Source organism: Trichechus manatus, unplaced genomic scaffold (assembly GCF_000243295.1).
Source record: "Trichechus manatus latirostris isolate Lorelei unplaced genomic scaffold, TriManLat1.0 scaffold00088, whole genome shotgun sequence".
NCBI classification, from domain to species: Eukaryota; Metazoa; Chordata; class Mammalia; order Sirenia; family Trichechidae; genus Trichechus; species Trichechus manatus.
In genome coordinates, this window is record NW_004444024.1 from 819,855 (window position 1) to 843,732 (window position 23,878).

Genomic DNA, 23,878 nt, shown 5'->3' on the forward strand with positions numbered 1-23,878 from the left:
GAAGTGTTTAGGAATGGATCCTCATCCTGATTTGGGGGTCAGGGAAAGCTTCTCAAAGAAAGTGAGATTTAAGCTGAGACCTGAAGGAAGAGAAGGAGCCAGCCAGGTGAAGGGGCAGTGTGGGAAGGGGAGAGGGCTCTAAGAAGAGTGATGTGCCAAGGCTGGAGGCAAGTGGGAGCATGATGTGTTCAGGAACTGAAATCAGATCCGTGTGCCAGGAGGGTACCTTGTGAGGGTGGGGTGTTGCTCAGTACTTGTATGCTGAATGGATGAGTGGAACCATATTTAATTTATCCACATATTCTCAGAGCTTCACTCACAGTAGGGCATTAGCAAATACTTACTGCAAGAGTAAGTGGTGAGTTTTGTTTTCATATGTTTATAAGACTTTTCTTCCACAAGGACAGGAAGTATATTGGTTTTATCTTCACCCAGCACAAGTCAGTAAATGTTTAGTAAATAATTGGGTGAGAAACTCCTTCTTGGACTGATCTTATTTTCTTTCCCTAAAGTTTCTTGGTCAAATTTCCTTTCTGACATCACTGTCTGGTATGGTACAGGCGGAGTAGTGAACCTGGTATACTAGTGGCTTGGGATTTTGCTGAGTTAGAGCTAAATGAGGGGAGAGAAGCAGAGAAAGGGGCCACCCAAACAGCCTGCTGACCTCACCAGCCAGAGGCTAGGTAGAGCTCTGGGTATTCTTGCAGGTAACGTGCATTTGCAGAATTGTTTGAGAATACACAATTCTGCTACAGAAAAAAAGAAAACAAATTGAGTGATGAAACTTACGGGTTAGCACTAGATAAGTTAGTAACCTGGGTGACATGTTAAAAAAAATTAAGTAGAGCATATGTATGTGAACATACATAGAAAGAGGTGAAAGGACTAGTAGACACTAAATATTCATGATACACTGAATATGCATGAGGCATGTGAGGCCCTCACTATTCATCAGATCTTAAATCAGCCAGGCTTTGGTGATGCCCATTTTGGCCCCATGTGTCTTCTGCCCAAGGAATGCAAATACAATTCATAGCTGTTCATCAGGATAATTGGTAAGCTACAGCTGTGGCCAGTCAGACTTGCCCTATGTTTCTCCCATAGATCAAGTGTTGGTCCCAGGCACCTGTCTGTAGCATGCCCTCTGCTTGAACCTCAGCTCTGGTCCTCATAACAACACCATCATAACTACACCATTTATTGATTTAATAAACGGTACGATTTGAGCACCTTAATCTGGTCTGTGAGACTTCCGCTCCATGATCTCTAGGATAGCTTGCTTCGTAGTGTACTTTCAGGCTACCATTACACCAAGGTATTTTCCCATCTGACACTATGGGCCAGAGTCTTATTTATGAGAAGAGAGGAACCTCTAGAGTGGATAGTGACTGGTGCTAGGGTGAGAGAAGAATGGGGCCCCTGCTCAGGAAGCCTGTCACAGGGCTAGGTGCCCTGACTGAGGGTGAAGTGGAGGTGTCCCCTGGTGTGCTAAAGCCCAGAGGGGTCTGCTTACATGTTCAGTGGGCACCTGCAGGGGCAGGGTTCCCCACTGGGGTGTTTATCATGGAGAACAGTGAGGAGGCCCCCCAAAGGAGACTGCTACAAATAAAGGGCCCCACACATGTACCTGTGACCCAAATCATGTGTAGGGAAGTCTCCCAGATGTGCTGGCTGCGCCCACGGAGGGTGCTGAGCTGCGTCTCCATGACCAGGGACTCTCCCAGCAGGAAGATGAGGAACCACAGATAGGAGGTGGAGTGCAGCAGGAACTTCAGCACTGGGATCTTTAGCAGACGGCCCAGCTTGGGTGGAGAAGGAAGAGAGCGTGGCTCCCAGAATCCTGTTCGTATCTCTCCCCCTTCTGCAAGCCCTTCTGTACTGTTCAGTCCACATGACTCTCCCTTTCTCAGATTCACCCACTCATTTATTCAGATATTTATTGAGAATGTACATATTAGGCCCTATACGTTCTTATCTATTGTTTCCTTTACAACCACAATGAGGTAGGTATTATTATTTCCATTTTTCAGATAAGGAACTGAGAATCACAGAGGTAAAGTAACTTTACCTTAGGGGTCCTGTAGGCTCCTCAAACTCAACCAAGTTAAAAAATAAATTCATTATCTTCTGTCCCAAACTTGATCCTCCTCCTCCTGTGTCCCCATCTCAAAAAATGACCAAATTACCCAGGCCAGGCACCTGAGAGGCAGCTGTGCATCCTCTCTCACATACCTTTCCACACTCCGAGAGTGTCCCTAACTCCTGGCTCCCCCTCCAATCCATCCTTCGTACCACTAGTAGAGACATCTTTCCAAAACACAAAACTTATGGGGTAACTCACCTCATTAAAATTCTGCAGTGGCTTCCCATTGCCCCAGGATGTAGTCCAAAGTCTTCACATGGCTTATGAGGCTCTGCACAATCTGGACCCTGGCCCTCTCACCAATCACTATTTGCACTTACCCTTTTGAAACATGAATTCTTTTCAGTCTAATGCTTTACATTCTCTGCTCCCTGGGCCTTCATAATGCTGTTCCTTTCTAGAATCCCATTTCCTATTCTTTACCTGGTTAATGGGAACAGGGCTTGTTTTTCATTATATCCCCAGTGCTAGGCACAATGCCTGGCTCACAGTAGGGTCTCAAAGAAACATTGGTTGAATGAAGGAATAAAAATATCTGGGACCACAAGGGCTCCCAAAGAATTTCCAGGATGGGGTGGGGCCTCTTTAAGAGAGCGTAGGGCTGTGTATAAAGGAGCCGTGGTGGTGCAGTGGTTAAGCACTTGGCTGCTAACTGAAATGTTGGCTGTTTGAACACATCAGCTGCTCCACAGGAGAAAGATGTGATATGGCAGTCTGCTTCCATAAAGGTGTACAGCCTCGGAAACCCAGTACTACTCTGTCCTATAGTGTCACTATGAGTCGGAATCAACTTGACAGCAACGGGTCTGGTTTTTTTTTTTTAAGGGCTGTGTATAGGATTCCCTGGTGGCGCAGTGGTTAAGCATTTGCCTGCTAACCAAAAGGTTCAAATCCACCAGCTGCTCCTTGGAAACCCTATGGGGCAGTTCCACTCTGTCCCATAGTCAGTATGAGTCAGAACCGACTCAACAGCAAGGGTTTTTTTGGTACAGGATTCAGGCTTTGGAGGCAGGGAGACCTCAGTTTAAATCCTGACTCTGCTATTTACTGCTACCATGGACAAAAGGAGCCCTTGCATTCCCTGTGCCTCAGATTCCTCCTCTATAAAATGGAGGTGTAACACCTACCTTCCAGGGTCACTTCCAGTTACTTAATGCCCAGTCCAGGGCCTGGCATAGAACAAGTGCTCAATAAGTGACAGTTATTATCAGTCTCATTCTTAGTACCCGGGACTTGGGTGCCAGCCAGTAGCCAAGGCAGAGGAAGGGCATGGTGAGGAAGATGAGGAAGAAGACAAAGAGCTTCCAGATGGTGGTGCTTCCACACCAGCCGGCCAGGTTCCCACACCAGATGGAGGACAGGACTTGCTGGCAGATGGGGTGTGCTACAAACTAAGCAGAGCAGAGAGGACCACTAGGCAGGGAGGAGACAAGGGGAGCACTTGGGTGCACAGCCCTTACTTCCCTACCAGAGACTGAGCTGGCCTTCCTTCCTCCCTAGGTCAGCCAGCCCAGAAGACTGGCAACTCACTTGCCATGTGACCTTGGGCAGACCCCACCCCTCTCGGCCTTGGTTACTTTCTTTACAAAGGAGGAAGCTGAACTCAGGGATTTTTCTGAACTTTCTATATCTCACATTCTTGACCCTAAGTTAGTCTGTGGTGGATGAAGTTGGGTACCCAAGTCCCAGAACCCCAGGATTCCCTGCCTTCTTAAGAGATATGGGGCACCAGCCTGAATGGTCTCAAGGAGGAGAGGAACAGGGAAGGGGGGCTTCGTGTCTTGGACAGCAGAGCCAGGGGAGCTACTATGAAGGAAGGTTTTTGATTAAGGTACTGGTGGGCTAAGATATCTGAGGGTGGGTGAGGAGAATGAGAAGTAAAGCGCTGGAGGAAGCCGGAAAGGGGAGCAAGGGGAGCATGTCCTTAGCCTGGTGGTGGTGATGGGGCATCTAATTAGACAGTGACTAAAAGAATCACTTGCTATCTAAGCCCTGAGAGGTTTAGTCTAATCTACTTCCTGTATAGAGATACCAGAGTCAAAGTAGGGAAAAGAACCAGCTCAAAGGTAATCAGGAGGTCAGAGGTAGAGCTGAGTCAAGACCTAGATGTCCTGGTTGGAAGGTAGCGTCCTGTTAGGTAATGGGACTCCTAAGGACTGGGCAGAGATTAGAGGTTTAGACTATAGGTAAGAAGGGAGAGTTGGGGACCCATGGGATCAAGAGCCTAGACAGAAGTGCACTCAAAATCAAGGTCTAAGAAGGGTCCTGAAGGTAGGAAAAGGACTTGGAGTGGAGGATACCTAGAAGTGGCAGGACAAGGGATCAGGGCAGGGAAAGGGAGATGGTTAGGGCCTGGCTGACCCGCTTCTGGTTGTAGTTGACGGCCAGTCACAGCCTTGCTAGGTTGGGGATGCCCTCCTCAAAGGCTTGGCCCAGGCCCTCAGCCTCAGGCTCAGTCTCGTTGTCCTTGCCCAGGTCATTGAGCACCGCAGTCACCTCACTCTGGTTCCGGCACATGCCCAGCAGTTCAAAGCCGTAGTCCTGGCTCAGTGACTCCAGGGCAATGTACTTAGGCTGTACGGAAGCAAACCTGCCCCCTGTGGACCCAGTCCAATTAAATCAACCCCCAACTACAGTGGGCCTGGGTCTGGGTCCTGCCCTTGGGCCACCTCTTTCCTACGTCTGGTGTTACCCTGGGTAACACTTTTTTCTTGACCACCCCACCTGTCTTCTTGCTATGAGGTACCTCCTATGTCACCTTTGCTTATCTGACGCTATCTCTGCCTCATCACCAAGTCACTTCAACCCCAAACCCCATCACTTCTGCCCATCCTTTGTATGTCCCTTTCCTAATCTCTACTTCCTGCCCCACTTTTACTCCTACTCTTTATGCCTTTCATGTGCTCATTTAGTTAATTTTTTCTGAGCCCCTACCTTACATGAGATCCCATGCTGGCAGTTTTAGGAGATGCAGAAATGAATATGGTAGTTCTTGCCTCCACTTTACCCATTCCATTCTCAGTTTTATGTGGAGCCCTTACCCCAGAGAGAATCCAGGCTAAGATTCAGGAGGCTAGGTCTGAGTCCTAGCACTATCCCTCAGCTAGTATAACATTGTCCCTCCGCTTCCTTGCCAAGAAGTGGGGATGGTAATTCCTGCTCTGCCTCCCTCCACGGGCTGTTGTTAGAATGGGGGGGGGGGAATTATACCTGTGAATGTCCTTTGGAAAGGACTCCCCCTTCCTGATACCTGTGAAGTGGAGGCTTTTCATTGTTCTACTCTGCCACAGCCCAGAGTGGGAAGCAGCATCTTTCTTTCCTCAGCTCATATGGCATAGCTACATCCTGACCTAGGCTTCTGTTTTGACCTCCTTGTCCATTTCCCCACCTGATGGTAATCTTGAGGACAGGAACCAAGTCTGCTTGGCACAGTGGGTGTCAGTGGATGAGGGAACTGAACCAGAATTCAAGGTGGTATTCAAGGCCCCTAGCCAGTCCCTGCCTCCAGGCCTCCACTGGCTCCCCCTCATTCATTCTCTGTCCTACACATCTTGTCTCTACTTTTGCTTGGAATGCATCCCTATCCCATGTACCCTCCCTGCTCCTCTTCACCTGTGTTAAGCCACCCATTTCTGTAGCTAAGCCTAATCCTGCTTCTTCCATGGAGTTTTCCCTCAACACAACAGCTACAGCTTTGCGGACTTGTTTTCAGGGCTTTGGAAACCCTGTTAGCAACATGCAGAGATAATGAAGTTGAGTGTCCTAGGAGTGTCTTGTTCCCCCTCTCAGCTCTCTCCCTGCTTGTGATTACAAGCTTGAGAGCCCCATCCTCTGGTCCCTTTGATCTCCAACACTCAGTGCTCTAGGTGGGAACACACAGCAGGTACTCAGAAAAGACGTACTGTCATCTCTAAGTCTGTCCAGCTGTTTTTCAATCTATAAGTCTATGTTCTCTCTCCTCTCTCAGACCCAGGGAACTTCTAGGGTGGAGCTTGTGTCACCGCAAGACTAGGTGCCCCTAGAGGGATTGCTCTCTGCCATTAGAATGAAAGCCCCCTCACGGCCTCATCTTTCTGTTGTTTCCTACTTCCCAGAACACCTACCACAGGCCTAACCACACTCTGGTCGAAGAACATACATGGGGCATAGAGGACAGAAGGAAGAATGAGAAACCAACCTTAAACAAGGAGCCTGGAGCTCACGGCTGAGCTGGAAGGCAGCCAGCATGGCATCTTCACTGGCCAGTGAGAAGTGGGCCTTGCTGGCAATGCCTCGGTAGGTGTTGATGCGGGACAGGGAGAACTTCAGCAAGTTGTAGTGGCAGGCGTTGCTGCACTCGAGGCAGGCACAGGAGACTGGGTGGGGCTGGGCGATGGTATGGCCCTGATCCATGAGCAGCTGTGCAATCTTATACAGGTCCTTCTGGCAGTCCAGGGTGAGTGGAGTGACACCAGGTGCAAAGCGGGGGCCATCGATTGATGAGTCAAAGAAAGCTAGTGAGAAAGACCTAGTGTCCACTTTGCGGCCCTTCTCCCGTTCCAGCCGGGCCAGCAGGCGACGCACCACTGCTGGCTGGTTTGTATCCACTGCCACTAGCAGTGCCTCATAGATCTGCTGGAAGTCGAACTTGACATTAGCCAACAGTATACCGGTGATGGCCTCATGGCCCAGGCGGATGGCCAGGTTGAGAGCTTCCCTCCAGGAGCGGTCTTCGGCCTCCTCCACATTCTGCAGGGGCCCACTGCCACCTGTCGTCTCCACCCCCAACTCCAGCAGCTGCTGCACAAAGCCTAGACGCCCCTCCTGGATGGCACCCAGGAGTTGAGATGGGAACTTCAGCTTTTTGTTCACGATCTCGGTCCAGTTAGGCTGTGGCTAAATGAAGGAGTGGATAGGGTAGAACTCCAAATCTCTAAGCCCCTTTGCTTTGGGGCCCCCTTCACCCTCCTACTCTCAAACCTTTAACCCTTGACACCCAGCCCACTATTATTCCTTGTCCCAAACACATACTAAAAAAATTTTTATTTACCATTTTATTGTGTGGATTCTCAGGCTAGGGAAGTGTCAGCACTGGGTCTGACTGGGGCCCCTTCCTCAGTATAACTTCTGCACCTCACAGGAACCCACACACACAGTGGGCCAAATGTGGGTAGTCTGGGTGGAGCTGGGCTAGGAGCCCAATTCCACATGCAAGCACACAGGATCTGTCCAGGACCCAGCCCTCATCTTGCTGACTTCATTTCCCATCTGCTCATTCCTCCAGGAAGTCTCAGAGAATCTCCAACAGGCAGTCCCACATAGTTCCACACAGGAGGGTCTTTGAACTGGGCTTTTACTAAGCTCTTCAGCACTGACCAGGCCTCCTAGAAGGGTCCCCAGATGCTTCCCCTCCACCAAACTCCCTTAGCTCTGTCCTCTTCTGCTTTGCGGGACATTTCTCCCCTCACTGCTCCGAGGCCCAGCCCCATCCTCACTGCTTTTCTAAGTCCAGGTTCAGGGTTCCAGGGGTTCTTCTCCCACCCACAGGAGATGCCCGCCACATGTCTGGCAGCTAGGATGTCCCTGCTGCCCCTCTGGGTCAAACTGCTGTTTCATTCATCGCCAGAAATGGGACTAGGATGCAGGAAGGCAGGGGAGCAGCAGGCCTCTTACCATGAAGGGGTCCATGGCAGCACCCACCTATGCTGGCAGAGACTGAAGGACTGAACTCGTGCCGTCTGCTTCCCTGATGGTGCCTGGCATCCTCTGTTCTACCCATTTAAAACCCCGCCCTGGGCCCTCCCTTTGCCAGGACCAGCTGTTCCCCCTCTGCCCTGTACCCTGAGGACCAGGGTAGCTGGTGTTAGTGTCATACAATCAAATCTTCTGGGAAAAGGGAGAGAGGACATAGTTGATCAAAGAAGGTGGGAACAGAATTTAGAATGTTCTAGCTAGAGAGGATGCAGAGACCCTCTAGTCCAACTACCTCATTGTACAGATGGGGAATGGGATCTGCCCAAGGTTCCACAGCCAGGCCTAGAACCATTCCTTAGTCATTAACTCATCTAGTCCCTGTAATACCTCTGTGAGCAGAAACGAAGGGGGATTTTCTCTCTCAGTTACTGAGGGTTAATTCTGGGCCCAAGATAAGTAACCTGCATAAAGTCACAAAGCGGCACTATTACCTGATTATAGGATGGGAACCTACAAAGGATACTGAGAGCTAAGTTCAAAAGATGCTGGAATTCCAGTCTACAGCTCAAAACCACTCTCATCTTCCTAGTATGCCACAGGATCTTATCTATTAGGTAGTGTTTTTCTCTTCACTGGGCCTCAGTTTTCCTTTCAGGAAAGTGGTCAAGAGGATGTGCTCCCCTCACAGAGGGGTAGAAGTTCTGGATTGTGTTCCAAAGCCCTAGAGAGATCACTAATCCTACCCTAGAAGTTCCAAGGGGGAAAAAGACAGGGCTGCCCTTGGGAGAATCAGGTGCCATGGCGACAGAAGCCTTGACAACTGGAAGTAGGGAGTAAGCTGGGCCCAGAAGTGCCTTCAGACAGACTCCTGAGGGAATGGATGGAGCGAAGGAAGGAGACAGGCTAGGCGTCGTCAGCACTTCTCAGCTGTCAAGTGATCCCCATCCTTAGTCACACCAGCATAGAGATGGGGGGCAAAACCACAGGCCCTCCTGGCTCATGCCTGAGTTAGCTCCCCACACATGCTGGCATGTTCTTCCACTTCTCCCGCTGAGAACTGGAACTGGCAGATAGGGCACTGGACCCAGGAAATGGGTGGCGGTGAGCTCTCTGGGGAGGAAACCCATACTACAGACTGGGATGAAGATGGTGATGAAGAGGGAGAGGCTGGACGAGGTGGGGAGGTCTCTCCACAAGTGGCAGCATGCAGGGGGAGAATCTCAATGGTGAAGGAGCCTAAGAGGGAGAGAAGGAAGGAGGTAAGCAAAATGTACCCGCTCCCAGGTAGAATGCCATCCCAAGCAGTCTGAGGGAGCATCTGCTGTTAAAATGCAGGAAATTTATCATCATTCAATATTTTACATCTGAGAGACACTATCTAGTCATGTATTCACTAAACATTTACTGAGTGTTTACTATGTGCCCAGCATTGTGCTAGGAGCTAGGGATATAAACCCAGGCTTGCCTTATGGAATGCAGAGTCTAGTGGTGAAGATAAGCCATGAACACACGTTACAATGACACAAAGCAGAAAGAGAGGAGTGTTAAACCTAAGGGAATCAGAGAATGCTGCAGGAGCACAGCAGGGTGAGAGAACTTCAAATCAGACAAGACTTAGCAAATAAGTATCATTTGAACAGAGACTTAGAAAATATGCAGATTCTGATCAAGAGGGGGAAAATGCAGAACAGAATTTAAAATTCTCATGGAATTCAGACTTTCTGGATCCAAGAAGGCTGGATGAGCCCCTGTAGCTACTGCCTTGAGATAATCTTTAAACCAGAAATATCCCCTGAAGTCTTCTTAAAACCCAACAACAACTTAGCTTAAGAAGTAAAGAATGTCAGCCTTGAGCATCGTGCACTTTTAAAATCTGTCTGTATGGGATCAATGTGATAACAGTAACTTGAAAGATTACACAGGAAACTTAGGGGGCAGTGAGTTTATGTTAATGGGGGGGAACAACTTGGAAAAGGAGGGTGAGAATGGTTGCACAACTCAAAGAATGTACAGTTCAAATGTCACTGAATAGTACATGTAGAAACTGTTGAATTGGTGTATGTTCTGCTGTGTATATTCTCAACAATGACCAAAATAAAATAAATTATACTTTAAAGAAAGAAAGTAAGTAGAATTTGGACATGAAGGACAAGGTTATGCAGGAAATTGCAGGCCCTCTCCAGTATTACTTTACATTGTATTGTTTCATGCTTCTCCTGAAGGCAGGGCCCATGTCCCTTCCTCAGCTTAGAGAACACAACCTGAGCAGGTGCTCAATATACACTTGTCCTGAATTACAGCTGGCTAAAAGTATAGATATACACCTGGGTATTGCAGAGAAAACAGAGACCAGGAGTCCAAACCCAAATGTTCCCTGATGACATTCCCAGATCTTCTAGTTCTCCCTCAAGGGATGCCTAATGGTCCCGTAACAACCCTGTGTACCCAAGCCCTGGAGCTTACCAGCACAAATGGGGCATTGTCCACTATCCTGGACATCACTGCTTTGGATTTGGGGTTGGTGTTGTCGCCTCTGTCCATGGCTTTGGGTTTGGGGTTGGTGTCGTCTCTGTCCGTTGCTTTCGGTTTGGGGTTGATGTTGTCGTGCTGTTCCCCTCCCGTTTGGCCGAGAGTTAGAGTTAGACAGAAATCTGTGAGAAAGAACAGTTAAAGACCAGATATTAGCAAGAGGTGGTATCACCAGTTGTAAGAGCTGAAGGAGCCTAGAATTAGAGCAAAAAGAATGTAAAACAGTTGATGTGGAGCCCGAAGGCCTGGGTTGGAGGCCTAGTGTCCCCACTTAATGCACCAGACTGGAGGGAAGTCATTTAACCTTTGAATATCTGAGAAGAGTGCTTCTATTACTGCTCTAAGAATCGTATTTTTTTAAATGAGATACAACTCACATACCATAAAATTCACCCTTTAAAGTTTACTATTCAGTGGTTTTTAGTATACTCATAAAGTTGTGTAACCATCACCAATAACCAGTTCCAGAACATTTTCATCACCTCAGAAAGAAACCTCGTACCATTAGCAATTACTCCCCATTTCTCCCTTACCCCAGACCCTGGCAACCATTAATTTACTTTCTGTCTCTATGGATTTGTGTATTCTGGACTCTTCTATGAATGAAATCATATATTACATGGCCTTTTGTGACTGGCTTCTTTCACTCACTATGTTTTCAAGGTTCATCCATGTTGTAGCATGTTATCAGTATTTCATTCCTTTTTATGGCAAAATAATATTACATTGTATGGATACACCATATTTTTGTTATCTATTCATTGGTTGATGGACATTTGGGCTGTTTCTACCTTTTGGCTATTATGAATGTTTTTGTAGATTCCTTAGGATTTTCTACATACATTATCATAGCATCTGTGAATTGAAATAGTTTTACTTTTTGCTCTCCAATATGGATGCCTTTTATTTCTTTTTCCTGACTAATAGCCCTAGCTAGACCCTCCAGTAAATGTTGAATAGACATGGTGAGAGTGGATATCCTTGTCTTATTCCTGATTTGGGGGGAAAGCTTTTAGTCTTTCGCTATTAAGTATGATGTTAGTGTAGGTTTTTTTGTTGATACCCTTTATCAGTTTGAGGAAGTTTCCTTCTAATTCTCAGTTTGTTGAGTGCTTTTATCATGAAAAATGTTGGACTTTGTCAAATGCTTTTTTTGTATCTGTTGAAATGATCATGTGGCTTTTGTCCTTTATTCCAATAATATGGTGTATTACATTGATTGATTTTCACTTGTTGAACCAACCTTGCATTCCTGGGATAAATATGCCCTGCTGTCTTTACTGCTTTCATTTCAGAACGTCTGAAATGACCTCTAGGCAAAGCAGAAATAACTTGCTATTTTAGAAATAAACACAAGGAAGAAGGTATCAGGAATTCACTGAATTTCTTAATAAACAGAGGTCAGATCATCTAAGGCTGGCCATAGAGGCCATAGATTGTCTAAGGCTGGCCATTTGGGAAAAGGATGGGAGTTGGCCCTCACATCTCCAATTTTAGCCCCATTCTAAAGACTCACCTTCAATTTCAATTAAGAGTAGTTAAGCAACTAATTTTAATAAGTACCTACTGCATGCCAAAAAAAGGCACGCTTTTTTAATTATGCTGCTGCCCCCTTGGGGAGACTACTTCAGGGGTAATAATTAAGGACTTTGCTTAATATAAGACAAGGAATGGTGATGCCTGAGGAGGACAGGAAAGGAGAGCTTTATCTCAAGGTATATTCCTTAAAAACACCCCATACCAAACAAAAGTCAGGTGTCACCTACTGTGCAAACTCTCTTCTTTTAATATTTATTCTCTATATCACAGCCAAGATCAGGATGCAACATCTAAAGCAGATTTTATTAAAGATCCAGAATGGTACAAAGCTAAATAAATATAGGATGATGTGGAATTAGGTTACATAGTTCCTGAGATAACTAAGTATTCATCTTCAGACTCTGGTTCACTACAGGGCTGTCTCCTTGTGTAGCTCCCAGCCTGACAATGTGTGGAAGAGGGTATTTTTTCACCACTACCCTCTAGGTCCAGACCAAGAGATCAAGACCTAGACACAAGGGTACTTTCTGACCTAACTGAAGCAAGAGTGAAGGAAAAAGGACAGCTGCAGGAGGGCAATATGGTTTGGGGAGGTGATTTGGGTCTTTTAATTTAGGTTGACCTACTTACCTTCGGTGCTGTACTTTCTGTCTCTTCGTCCTGCCTGTGTCATTCTCTGAGTTTTGCTCCTCTGCTCTGGGCTCTGCGTTAGAAATGCTCATCAAATCTAGCTCATTAACAAAAGTCTTCACCTATTCCATTCCTTCTGCCAGGAATATACTTTCTATTCTCTTTCCCCGGTTAATATTTTCTCATTCTTTCAGTCTTAGATGAACTGTTACCTCCTATGAGGCACTTTCTCTGATTTTCTCATCTAAATTTAGTCATTCAATATGCTTTTGTTTCAAAGCACTTAATCACAGTTTAAGTTTTAGATTTCTTTGTGTGACATGGACACATGTATCTCTGTTAGGGTAGGGGCATTGCTATTTTATTCACTGTGGTATCCCCAGCACCTAGCACAGAGCCTGGCACATAAGAGATGTTCAATGTCAAATGAGTGATACAAAACCCAGTAACAACCATTTGTCCCGTAAGAACCATTTGTCTAGTTATTCAGAATTTACAAAACACTTTGTACAGCATTTAATGTTTTTCAAAGTGCTTTCATAGCTCCAATGTCCAGCCCATAGTATGTGCCCCCAAAGAGGTTAGTTCCCTTCCATTCTCCTTCTCTTAAAATATAGTAAATAACATCTTTTCTTACGTGGTAGGCAGCTTCTGAAATTAGTACCGTTGATTCCTGCTTCCTAGTAAACCCTTGTTCTTGAGTGTGTCTTGGACCTAGTAACTTCTTGCTAATGACTAGAATATGACGAAAGTGATGGATGTCATTTCTGTGATTACGTTACAAAAGACTGTGACTTCTGTCTTGCTAGCATTGTCTGGTTTGCTGGCACTTTGTCTTGCCCTCTTGCTTGCTCACTCCGATGGAGTAAACTGCCATATTGTGAGATTCTCTATGGAGAGGCTCTCATGGCAAAGGAACTGAGGGAAGCCTCAGTCCAACAGTCCAAAAGGAGTCCTACCAAGAACCCTGTGAGTGAGGTAGGAAGCAGACCCTTCCCAGGTGAGCCTTGAGATGACTGCAGTCTTGTAAGAGACTCAGAGCCAGAAGCCAGCGAAGCTGTGCCTAGATTCTTAAACCTCAGAAACTGTGTGATAATAAACATTGTTTTAAGCCACTAAGTTTTGGGGTAATTTGTTACATAGCAATAAATGATCAATATACTCTATTTCTTTGAAATGACAGACAAACCTTTCCTTTCCTAAAATTTTTCCAATGAAATAATAAGCCATCCTGTTTTCTTAACTTTTCAGTGAGAACCCTACATGTTTCCTCCCTCTTGCTATATGGAATAGTAAAGAGAATAAGCACTTTGGGGTTCAAATCCTGGCTCCACCACTTATTAGCTGTGTGACTCAGAATACTTAACCTCCCTGAATCTCAGATTCTTCCGTAAAATGAAAGTAATGATATCTACTGCATAAATTTGTAGTGAACATTAAGTAAGACAGCTAGTAAAAGTGCCTAGTAATGTCTTATGCAAAGTAGGAACTCCAAAATGTTTTCTCATCCTTTCTTCCTCTGCGATAAAACCACACTATACCCCATCTTATTTCCCCACTAAGCGTCATACACAGACCACCACCCTGACTTACTCATCCTTCTGAGGTGATCACAGGCCATTACTACTATAAAAGGCCTTAGATACTATTTAAAGTTCTTCACTTTGAAGATAAGGGAATTGAATCCCAAAAACATAAAAATTTCTGATTCCTAGACTGATTTTCTTTCAATTACTACACAATATTTGGTTTTTCTTACAGAAACAAGACACTGACAGTCTTGTTTTTTCCCACATGAAGTCCCATTTGTGAGCCATCCCCTTACAGTAGTGGTGGATTCAGGGAGAAAGGAGACTGCCAGGGAGAGTATGGAGCTAATGGTAGGTCATGTGCCTCACCTGAGCCATCAGGATGACTGTGACCTGGTTCTGCGTGGTTGTTCCTTGGGTCTGCCACACTGGCTGGGGGCGCCCTGTGGGCAGCTGAAAGCACCATGCGGGCTGAACGCCCCAGAATCCCTGGCTGCAGCTGCTTTAGAAAATTCTTGAGCTCTGAAATTTCCTTGGTGCTCCTGCAGGGAAACAGACAGTGCTTGGCTTAACTCAGAACAGAGGCCTCACCCACGTTACTCTTCTGCTCACCCAGGTCAATGATATCTAATAAAAAAAAAAGCCAGTTTGACATACAGATAAGACTAGGTTTAGAGTATGTGATTAACTGGGCTTGTGTGCCTGTGAGAGACTTGGTAGCATTTTTCTTCCAGGAAAAAGAACTGTGAAGTGACTGGAAGAACTCCACTCTGGCAGCTACATACGTCTGGGGATCTGGGAAGAATGTCCTCCGGATAGAAGGATTAGCCATCCAGGGGCTAGGACCAGACTCCTGAGCATCAGAAGACCCCTGAGGAGAAGAAAATGGAGAAATAAGAAATAAAGAGCTTCACCACCAGGGGACACTGCCACCTAGTGCCAAGGCCTACTCCCAAACCTGAGGAACTCAGCTTAAGGAATGAATGTATCTGTAATAACTCCTACATGCATGTTTGCTTGTGTGAGCACGTTTTTGAGTTTCTTCCAGCTCTAAGATCTGAGCTTTGGTGATTTTTGTGTATGTAGTTCCCCAGTGGTAGGAGTTTTATCGTGTTCCTGAAAGCTCCCAGGTAAGAGACTACATATTCTTGGGAAAAACAGGGCTATGGCGACAGATGTGAAACTTCTGGAAGTATACACATATATATGTGTGTGTTTAAATTCGTATGTATATAAAATTGACTAACATAGGAACAAAACTCAAATCACTCTTCTCTCTTTACATACCTTCAAAAGGAAAAAATCATACACATATATTTCTTCATACAGACAAACAGCTTTATTTTGAACTGTTTGGGGACATTTTCATCATTTCCTTCTACAAACTATTTAATCATATTGCTTAATTTCCAGTATGATTTTATTTTATAAACAATTTTGTTCACCTACAACTAAAAGCCTACCAATTTTAGCCACCATTTCTAGCCATCTATAAAAAGAGATGTGAATGTATGTATATAGATATGACCTGTTATTTTTCTAGCATTAACCACTATATCTATCACAGGCATCTATAAACCTCTTTACTTCTAGCTCCAGAAATGTCTCTGTGCAACCATCTCTTAACAGATCATCTCTACAGATATTTTATTTATATGGTATGCTATTGTTCCTTGGAAACCTTAGTGGCGTGGTGGTTAAGAGCTATGGCTGCTAACCAAAAGGTCAGCAGTTCGAATCCACCAGACGCTCCTTGGAAACTCTATGGGGCAGTTCTACTCTGTCCTATAGGGTCACTGTGAGTCGGAATTGACTTGATGGCAATGGGTTTGGGTTTTCTTTTTTATTGTTCCTTAATTCTTTGTCAAAATTCAATTTATCTATGACTATTTCCTTTTTTCATTTTTCCAAATTTCCTTTTTTCTCTACATTTTAAAATATTTCTTAATTTTTTCTTTGATTTTCAACTCTGATTCTTCTATCACAGATTCTTTTAAAGGTAAATGTGTTTCTTGTAAACATGGCTTTGGATTCCTTCTACAAGTTTGCTAAATAGCATTTTCATTCTCATTCACTGTTAAATATTTTCTAATTGCCACTGTAATCTCGTCTTGGACCTAACATCAATTTTGAAATATTCTGTTTAACTTTTCCAGAGTTTTCATTTTTTCTTTACCTTGTCTCATGAGTTTTAGAGTGAATCTTACCAGAAAGGGTAACTAGACAGGTATGTAGATATGGTTTATTCAACCTTAATGCTAAACAAGATTAACCATTAGAAACTGAGCTTCAGAGCACAAGCTAGGTAGAGTCAGGTGGCCTACATTCAAATCCAGTTCCAAGATTTATTAAGCAGTGTGACCTGGGATATCCCACTAAGTTTCCCTGCACTTCTGTTTCCTTACTGGGAAATCAGTGATCATAAAAGCTCCTATTTCACAGGGTTAAACCAAAAAAAAAGAAACAAAAAAACAAACTAGTTGCTACTGAGTCAACTCCAACTCAAGACGAATCCACCCAGAGACACCTCAGAAGAAACGCCTGATGATCAACTTCAGAAGATCACGGGCACTGAAAACCTTACAGAGTCCAGTTCTATTCTGAATCACATAGTCACCATTCACAGGGTTAAAAGTACTTATATTTTGCTTTCGCTATAGTATACCAATTAGAGTGATACATTACAGCATTTTAAACCCATTGCCAATGAGTCAATTTTGACTCATAGCAACCTTATAGGACAGAGTAGAACTGCCGTATAGGGTTTCTAAGGAGCAGCTGGTGGATTAGAACTGCTGACCTTTTGGTTAGCAGCTGAGCTCTTAATGACTGTGCCACCAGAGCTCCATAACCAAAACCAAACCCCTTGCTGTTAAGTTGATTCTGACTCATAGTGACCCTTAAATTATAAAACTGAGGGCTGTCTGATTCATTTCCATGTACCATCGCTCTCTTGTAAAAATGTTTCAGGACCTCCCTTTTCTGTGCTTTCAAGGAGGTACCTGCATACATGAGTTTTGTTCTGCTTTTGCTACTGCTCAATGTCTTTCTGTTATTATGGCTCTGGAGTTGCTGACTCCCTTCCTCCTGGATCCCATCATAATCCTAGAGGTGCAGATTAATTTAGATGGTTAAAATCGAAAAGCCTCTGGGAAGCCCTAATTTATCCGAAAACTATGGTGACTATATGTCTTGGTTTGCCTGAGACAGTCCAGCTTTATGTCTGTTGTCCTAGTGCAATTATTAATAGCACACTCTTTTGCCTCGGTTTGGATGATAAACTATACAGTGACCTTATCTATAACTCCTCCCAAAAGGTTATTTATATAATGAACATTTATACTATAAGTCTGTTCTAGGTGCCAGCGATATATTATTGAACAAGTCAGACCAGGTTTCTAATCTCACGGAGCTTACATTTTATGGAACAGCCAGGATCACAAAGATCTACCGCCACTCGTGTCAGCTCCCAGTACCAGAATATCAGAACATGGTGGAGCACACTGATTTGCCTCTGTCGGTCCTTTTGCATTTTTCAGCCGTTCTCAGAAATAGGAGAGCAAACCTCAGACCAAGCTTTACTTTGTGTCTACTCTCTGGGTCTTTCCCAAGGTTGTACTATAAAAGCATCTACTCCTGCTCTCTGCTCTAACTCCATTTTTTCTTCCTAATGCCCAGTCTCCTCTTTTTCTCAGTAACCTCAACAGGAGTAGATTGAAACTCTTGTGAACTGATTCTTTTGGTTGTCAAATATGTTTGAAGCTTCTAAGAATGTATTGAGTGTATAGGAAGCAATGTGGGGTGATGACAGGAGACTTGACTTCTAGTTTCTCACTGAATACACAAAAGTTTTCCATCTGAGATATAAAATGAAGTGCTTGGGGCTAGATGATTCCTAAGTTTTGTTTTTTTAAATCTCTAGAATTCTATGACTTTAGTTTTCTCTGATTACTTATTTATATTTGTTTGTGAGTGGATTGTGGTGGAGGGTACAGGCTTCAAAAAATATATGGAGGCATCAATGACAAGAAAGCAGAAGGACAGGAGTCAGAACAGACTTAGGATGAAAATATACCTAGAAAACTGCCTGAGAAAAGGTGAGTTAAACTGACATAAACTCAAGGCGAGAAAGTCAGTAGAGAACAGGAGACTAGCATTCACACACATCTTCTCTTAGGAGTATATGTGTGTTGTATAGCGAGGGAGAAAAGGCGAACAAATGAAATTGCAGAGCACACATCTAACAGTATAACTGGCTTTGCTGGGCAGGTCAAGCAGGGAACAAAAAGGACAGAGAGATTATAAGTGAGCCCTGGGATTTTCCAGCGCTGAAAGGAAAAGTCTGATAAAAGCTACCAAAAAAAAAAAAAAAACACCAAACCCGTTGCCATCGAGTCGATTCTGACTCATAGTGACCCTATAGGACAGAACAGAACTGCCCCGTATGGTTTCCAAGGAAAGGCTGGTGGATTTGAACTGCTGACCTTTTGGTTAGCAGCCAAACGCTTAACTACTGTGCCATCAGGGCTCCAGTAAAAGCTACAGCCACCAAAAACCTGGAAATATGAGGTTAACTTTGTACTCAAGAAGAACAAATGGTCCAACAACTCTGTGAACACTATATTCGAGGCTCACTCACTTGCATCTTCTATATACGAGCGAGGGAAGGAGAGGAGTTCACTCCTTCCTATAAGAGAGAGCAGCAAGCCTGTTTGTGCTCATATTTGAATATGTATGTGTGATGTATGCGTCTATCCCTCAGTCAGACAGCAGCTTCCTAACCAGAAACCCGGAAAGGGTAGATCATTAAGTCCTTGTTCTACCATCATACATACCTGGCTCAGCCCAGAGCTCACAAGTGCTGAGGGGCCTGTCATGGGATCCTCTAAGGAGTCCAGAGAGGAACGAACCCGCAGGAAGGCCAGGCCAAAGGACTGATGACGTGTGAAGGGTTGGGAGCAGGTGAGGCGAAGTCGATCCCATGACTCACCTGAGGCTGGGGCTAGGAAATCATCTAAGGAAAAAAAAGAAAGAACATGAGGGGAAAGGAAATGCACTAGTGGGAGGAGGGAGAAAAGAAGGTCAGCACTGAGAAGAGGAAAGAAAAGAAGACAGGGGCTATGTGGAGTAAACTCCAACAAAAGGAAGAATGGAGATCACTGATAACTGACCACCTCAGGCATTGGTGCTCAGGGTCTAGTAGAGCCACACAGGCCAATCAGGGCCCTCTCAGATCCAATCCCTTGCCTTCCCACCATCGCTCCTGTCTGTCTATCATGGTTCCACACTGTTCCCCACATCAGTACATTCTCATTGTGCACCTCTTCAGAGACCTCATCAATATCTCATTTTAACAGGAGGTATATGGAATGTTAGGGTCTGGGATGACCACTTGCCTAATGATTAGCTGAGATATATCTAGCCTTCCCTGACCATTTGACCTCAACCTTCCTCACACCACAACATGCCCCATATACTCACAGTACCACATCACCAATATCACAAATCCTTCACACACTTTATTCCCAACACTAGCCAATCAGTACCTCATCTCTCCACCTCATGTGCCCCTGCAATATCACTCTTCCTCCACAACATTATAAACACCTCCAACTTAAACACAGACAAACCCTTACTAGACTGTAAGTTCCCAGAAGCCAAGAATCATATCTTATGCTTCTTCTGCAGTGTCAGCTGAATTCAGAGATTGGCACAGCACAGAACTCAGGAAACACCACATGCTACATACTATAATCATCACATAGCTTTCCACTGCATATGTAAAGATTTACCCTACACCCTTATTGGTACAGATATATGAACAAAAAGCACACTAATTGCAAATATGGGTTCTACATAGGTTCTATGGAATCCCATGTTATGCGTAAGTAAAATCATAGCTCATAAATATACCTAGCTATCATGTATCCTGGGGCCCTGGTGGTGTAGTGGTTAAGAGCCCGGCTGCTAATCAAAAAGATGGCAGTTGAAATCCACCAGCTGCTCTTTGGAAATCCTATGGGCAGTTCTACTCTGTCCTACAGGGTCACTATGAGTTGGAATCTACTTGACAGCAACAGGTTTATCATGTACACTTACCATGCAGAACTCACACACAAATATACCACACTGTTGTTCACTCATTACTGACCCAACTCCCCCAACAGTTATAACTAAGCCCCTGCATAGAATCCCTCCCACAATATACACCCAACAGTACTTACAGCCCTCTATAGTACTGCATCTCTTTCTCACACACACACACACACACACACACACACACACACACACTCTCTCTCTTTCTCCCCCCAACCCAACGCCTCCTTTCTGCTTTTGCCCTCTTTACCATCTTTAAACATGCGGACCCCTGAGCGGTTCTTCCCCTGCTTTGAATCAGCTAAGGACATTAGCATGGTTGCAGGGAGCAGGGTGACGAAAGCCCTGTCCAGGGACCAGGACGAACGACCCACATCGATTTGCAGGAAAGCACAGCCACAGTTACCTGGGGACAAAAAGTTGAGAGAAGGATAAAGGTGATGGGATGACAGGGGCCCCTCTAACGGTAGATAAGGGAATTGGGTGAGAAAAGGGCATTCTAGAGCTTGTTGGAAGTCTAGAAAAGTCAAGCAACATGTGGAGTCCCACAGGGAACCAGCAGCTGAAGTGAAATGGGACCACAGTCCACTAAATGACCATGTGAAGGTTCACTGGGTTCCTCCTAATCAGAAATCTTCCCTTTGCCTCTGCCTGTCCTCTGACCCTGGCAGGCAGTACTGAATTGTCTCTATTAAATATTTGCTAGGAAGTCTGACATCTCTTTGTCTGGACAGAGCTGGGACAAACGGTCTTCACCAGTCCTCAATTCCAGACAATTCTAGGGTCAAACTTCTCAGTCCACAAACTCCCAACTCCTCCAGTAAACCTTCCCGGATTAACCCTGTATAGTTCATCCCTCCAGCATCTTCTTGACACTGATATTTAGAGGTGCGTATAGATTCTATTTGTTGGCATTTATAATGATGTCCTATGGCTTCATCCAGACTACTCAGACCAAAGCAGGGCAGTACGTTGCACAGTTCCAGAAGCACCTTTCACATTGTATTCCACAGCTCCTGGAGTTTTGCAATACCACAGACCCGCCCTAAGCTCTCGGGCCATATCTCTCTATCACTCCCAGGTAGGGCTTAGTCCATGAAGGCTGCTCAGCTAGATTTAACTCAGACATTCTAGTTGAGGGGTCGGGGTGAATATTACTTCTCTGGTTCTCAGGCCCCAGAGAACTCACTCACCAACATCGATGTAGCCAATGGGCACTGCTCTCTCCAGCTGCAGTTCCACTTTCAGTTGCCCACTTTTGTCCTGAGGGCAGCTGAGCCAAGGTCCCCTCTGACTGTCTGGGTTCAGTAGGTTCTCCACAGGATACTTGGGATCCTAAGTATGAGAGAGGAGGAGAAGATCAAGAACATTATTGAGTCCAAGGGAGAAGAGGATGCCCATGAATGAGGGATCTCCACTCTCCCAAACCTTTCTAGGCATCCAAACATGACAGAAACGGCACTAGTCAGGAGACCTGGGAATACATCAAATGCTAAGTGGTATACAGACATCATCTCATTTAATTCTCCTAACAACTCTGAGGTAGCCACTATTATTACTTCCTGTTTAATAGATGGAGATCTGGTGGCACAGTAGTTAACAGTTTGGCTGCTAACCAAAAGGTTAACAGTTTGAATCCACCAGCTGCTTCTTGGAAATCCTATGGGGCACTTCTACTTTGTCCTATAGGGTTGCTATGAGTAGGAACTGACTTGACAGTAATGGTTTTTTGTTTTGTTTTGTTTTATTTAATAGATGAACAAACTGGTTTAGAGAGGTTCACCAACTTACCCAAGGCCATGAGGCCAAATAACCAACCAAAGTCAGGATTCTAACTCAGGGTTCTGAATCCAGAGCTCTTAGCCACCACACTATACCACTTCTTTTCATTTAAAAGATGACTTTACAGACATTTATTTTATCTTGAAAGTAACTCAAGGAGGTAAAGAAGGCAAATTTTTTAATTTTAATTTTATAACCGAGGCATAGAATAAAGTGATTTGTTCATAGTCAACAACGGTGGTACTGAGATGGAAATTTTGAGTTCTAACCCAAGGTCAGTTATTTTTTTGGTTAAGTGGCCTTGTGGAAACCAATTTGCCTCCCTGGACCTAAATTTCTTCATTTGTAAGTGAAGCAAGAGACTAGATTCATGATTTTCAACTTTATTTTTAAAAAAAGCAATAACGCTTTCTTTGAATTGAAATCTTACACCGAAGTGTGTATGTGTGTGTTTGTACATATGCACACACAAATAAATAGCTTTAAGCAAATAAAAGCAGAGCTCTGGCTAAAGCACAGGTGGAGGAAGGACTAGAGACATACTCGTCCCCCTTACTTTCAATTTCTAAAAATGGGTTCCCACAGAGTATCATTTGAAAACCACTATAATTAGAAGATACTTAATGTTCTCTAGCATTTTATAGGCTAAGAGTCTGAGAAGAAAACCATTTAGGCTGACTATGCAGCTAAGGATAAGGGCAATTTTTATTTTATTTCCCTAGAATAGGGGTTGATATAGTAGTTATTAATTGAGGCAGTGCCACCCCTTCTGAAATGTGTAGGGGTATTTAATGACCAGGGAGCAATATTGCCATTAGGGGCAGGGGCTAGGGATGCTAAATGTCCCACAATGCAAATGACATTGCTACAAAATGCAGACTCATCCCACTCAAAATGCCAGCGGTAACCCTTGAAAAAGGTTAGGGTAACAAGAAGAGAGGAGAGGGGAGAAGGGGCAAATGGATAAAGCAGTGACAGCAGAGGAAAGGGTGAGAAGTCCCTAATGAGCTGGCCCTAGGACCCAGGGCCAGGGATATGGCTGTAATTGGGATATTACAGGACTTTTAGGCAGAAGGCTGGAAGCACCCTTGATGGTGACAGTGGTATCTTCACAGGTCAGGGACTACCTCGAGTATCTGGGCCTGTTCTTAACGACAAATTGACCAAACTGCCTTTCTGGGGACCCTGGTGCAGACTTTGGGCTTACAGCTTTGCTAGCTCCCTCCAAACTATGTGTAGGATCCTGAATGTGCTTCCTTCTTTACCATCAATTCCTGAGAACACTTCTTTTATGCCTCCTGCGTTGCTCTGGGGGACAACCTAAAGGCAAGAGCTATGCATCCCCCATTAGAGTCTGGACTCCCAAAGAAGGGACAATGTCTCTCCTATTAGATTGGGATTTCGCTGAAAGTGGAGTCAAGTCTATTTTTTTTTTTTTTTTTAACTCCTTTCCAGCTACCAAGAAAAAATCCTGCTAATATACCTGAGAGGAAAATGATACCACGTGGCTGATCTTCACCGGTGCCATGGTGGGCCCAGCAGCTAGCTGTCCCACGACCAAGTCAAAAATGTTTTCTTCCAAGATTTCTTCTAACTCTGTCACCACTTTCACACTGCCTGTATTTTGGTCCTGTCAGCCTCCAGAAGAGAAAGAATGTGCACGTCACTCCTGAAGAAGAGAACAAAAGAAAAACAAACTGCTCATGGCTGATTCTCTGGTAAGAGGGGTTATTTGCAGCAGTCAGTCAGACTGTCACTGATGACCACCACTGGCCTGGTGCAGGTGGTGGGCAGGGAGCAGATCTGAACCAGCTGATGAGACTCCAACAAATGTGAAACAACTGGAATGCAACCACTGGGCAACAGAACAGCAAGTACAAAATAATATAATAACATATTGATGTTGGATTTATAAGTTCCTACAGACAAGCACAAGGCACCTTAAATCATTCATTTC

General features: G+C 44.7%; 1 protein-coding gene across 1 annotated transcript in view; it reads right to left on the bottom strand.

The window, feature by feature from the left end:
• The window catches only part of XNDC1N (XRCC1 N-terminal domain containing 1, N-terminal like), a 35,024-nt gene extending 11,575 nt beyond the window's left edge, over window positions 1–23,449 (bottom strand). Inside the window, exons 1-11 of the mRNA XM_023736494.1 lie at window positions 23,405–23,449; window positions 21,333–21,474; window positions 20,390–20,545; window positions 18,879–19,057; window positions 14,829–14,914; window positions 14,413–14,585; window positions 10,280–10,467; window positions 6,346–7,018; window positions 4,544–4,740; window positions 3,370–3,534; window positions 1,628–1,802 (exon numbers count right to left, since the gene is read on the bottom strand). Of these exons, the coding sequence (XP_023592262.1) occupies window positions 1,628–1,802; window positions 3,370–3,534; window positions 4,544–4,740; window positions 6,346–7,018; window positions 10,280–10,467; window positions 14,413–14,585; window positions 14,829–14,914; window positions 18,879–19,057; window positions 20,390–20,545; window positions 21,333–21,474; window positions 23,405–23,449 (2,179 nt within the window). The remainder of the gene's footprint in view (window positions 1–1,627; window positions 1,803–3,369; window positions 3,535–4,543; window positions 4,741–6,345; window positions 7,019–10,279; window positions 10,468–14,412; window positions 14,586–14,828; window positions 14,915–18,878; window positions 19,058–20,389; window positions 20,546–21,332; window positions 21,475–23,404) is intronic.
• Between the last annotated feature and the right edge of the window lie 429 nt (window positions 23,450–23,878).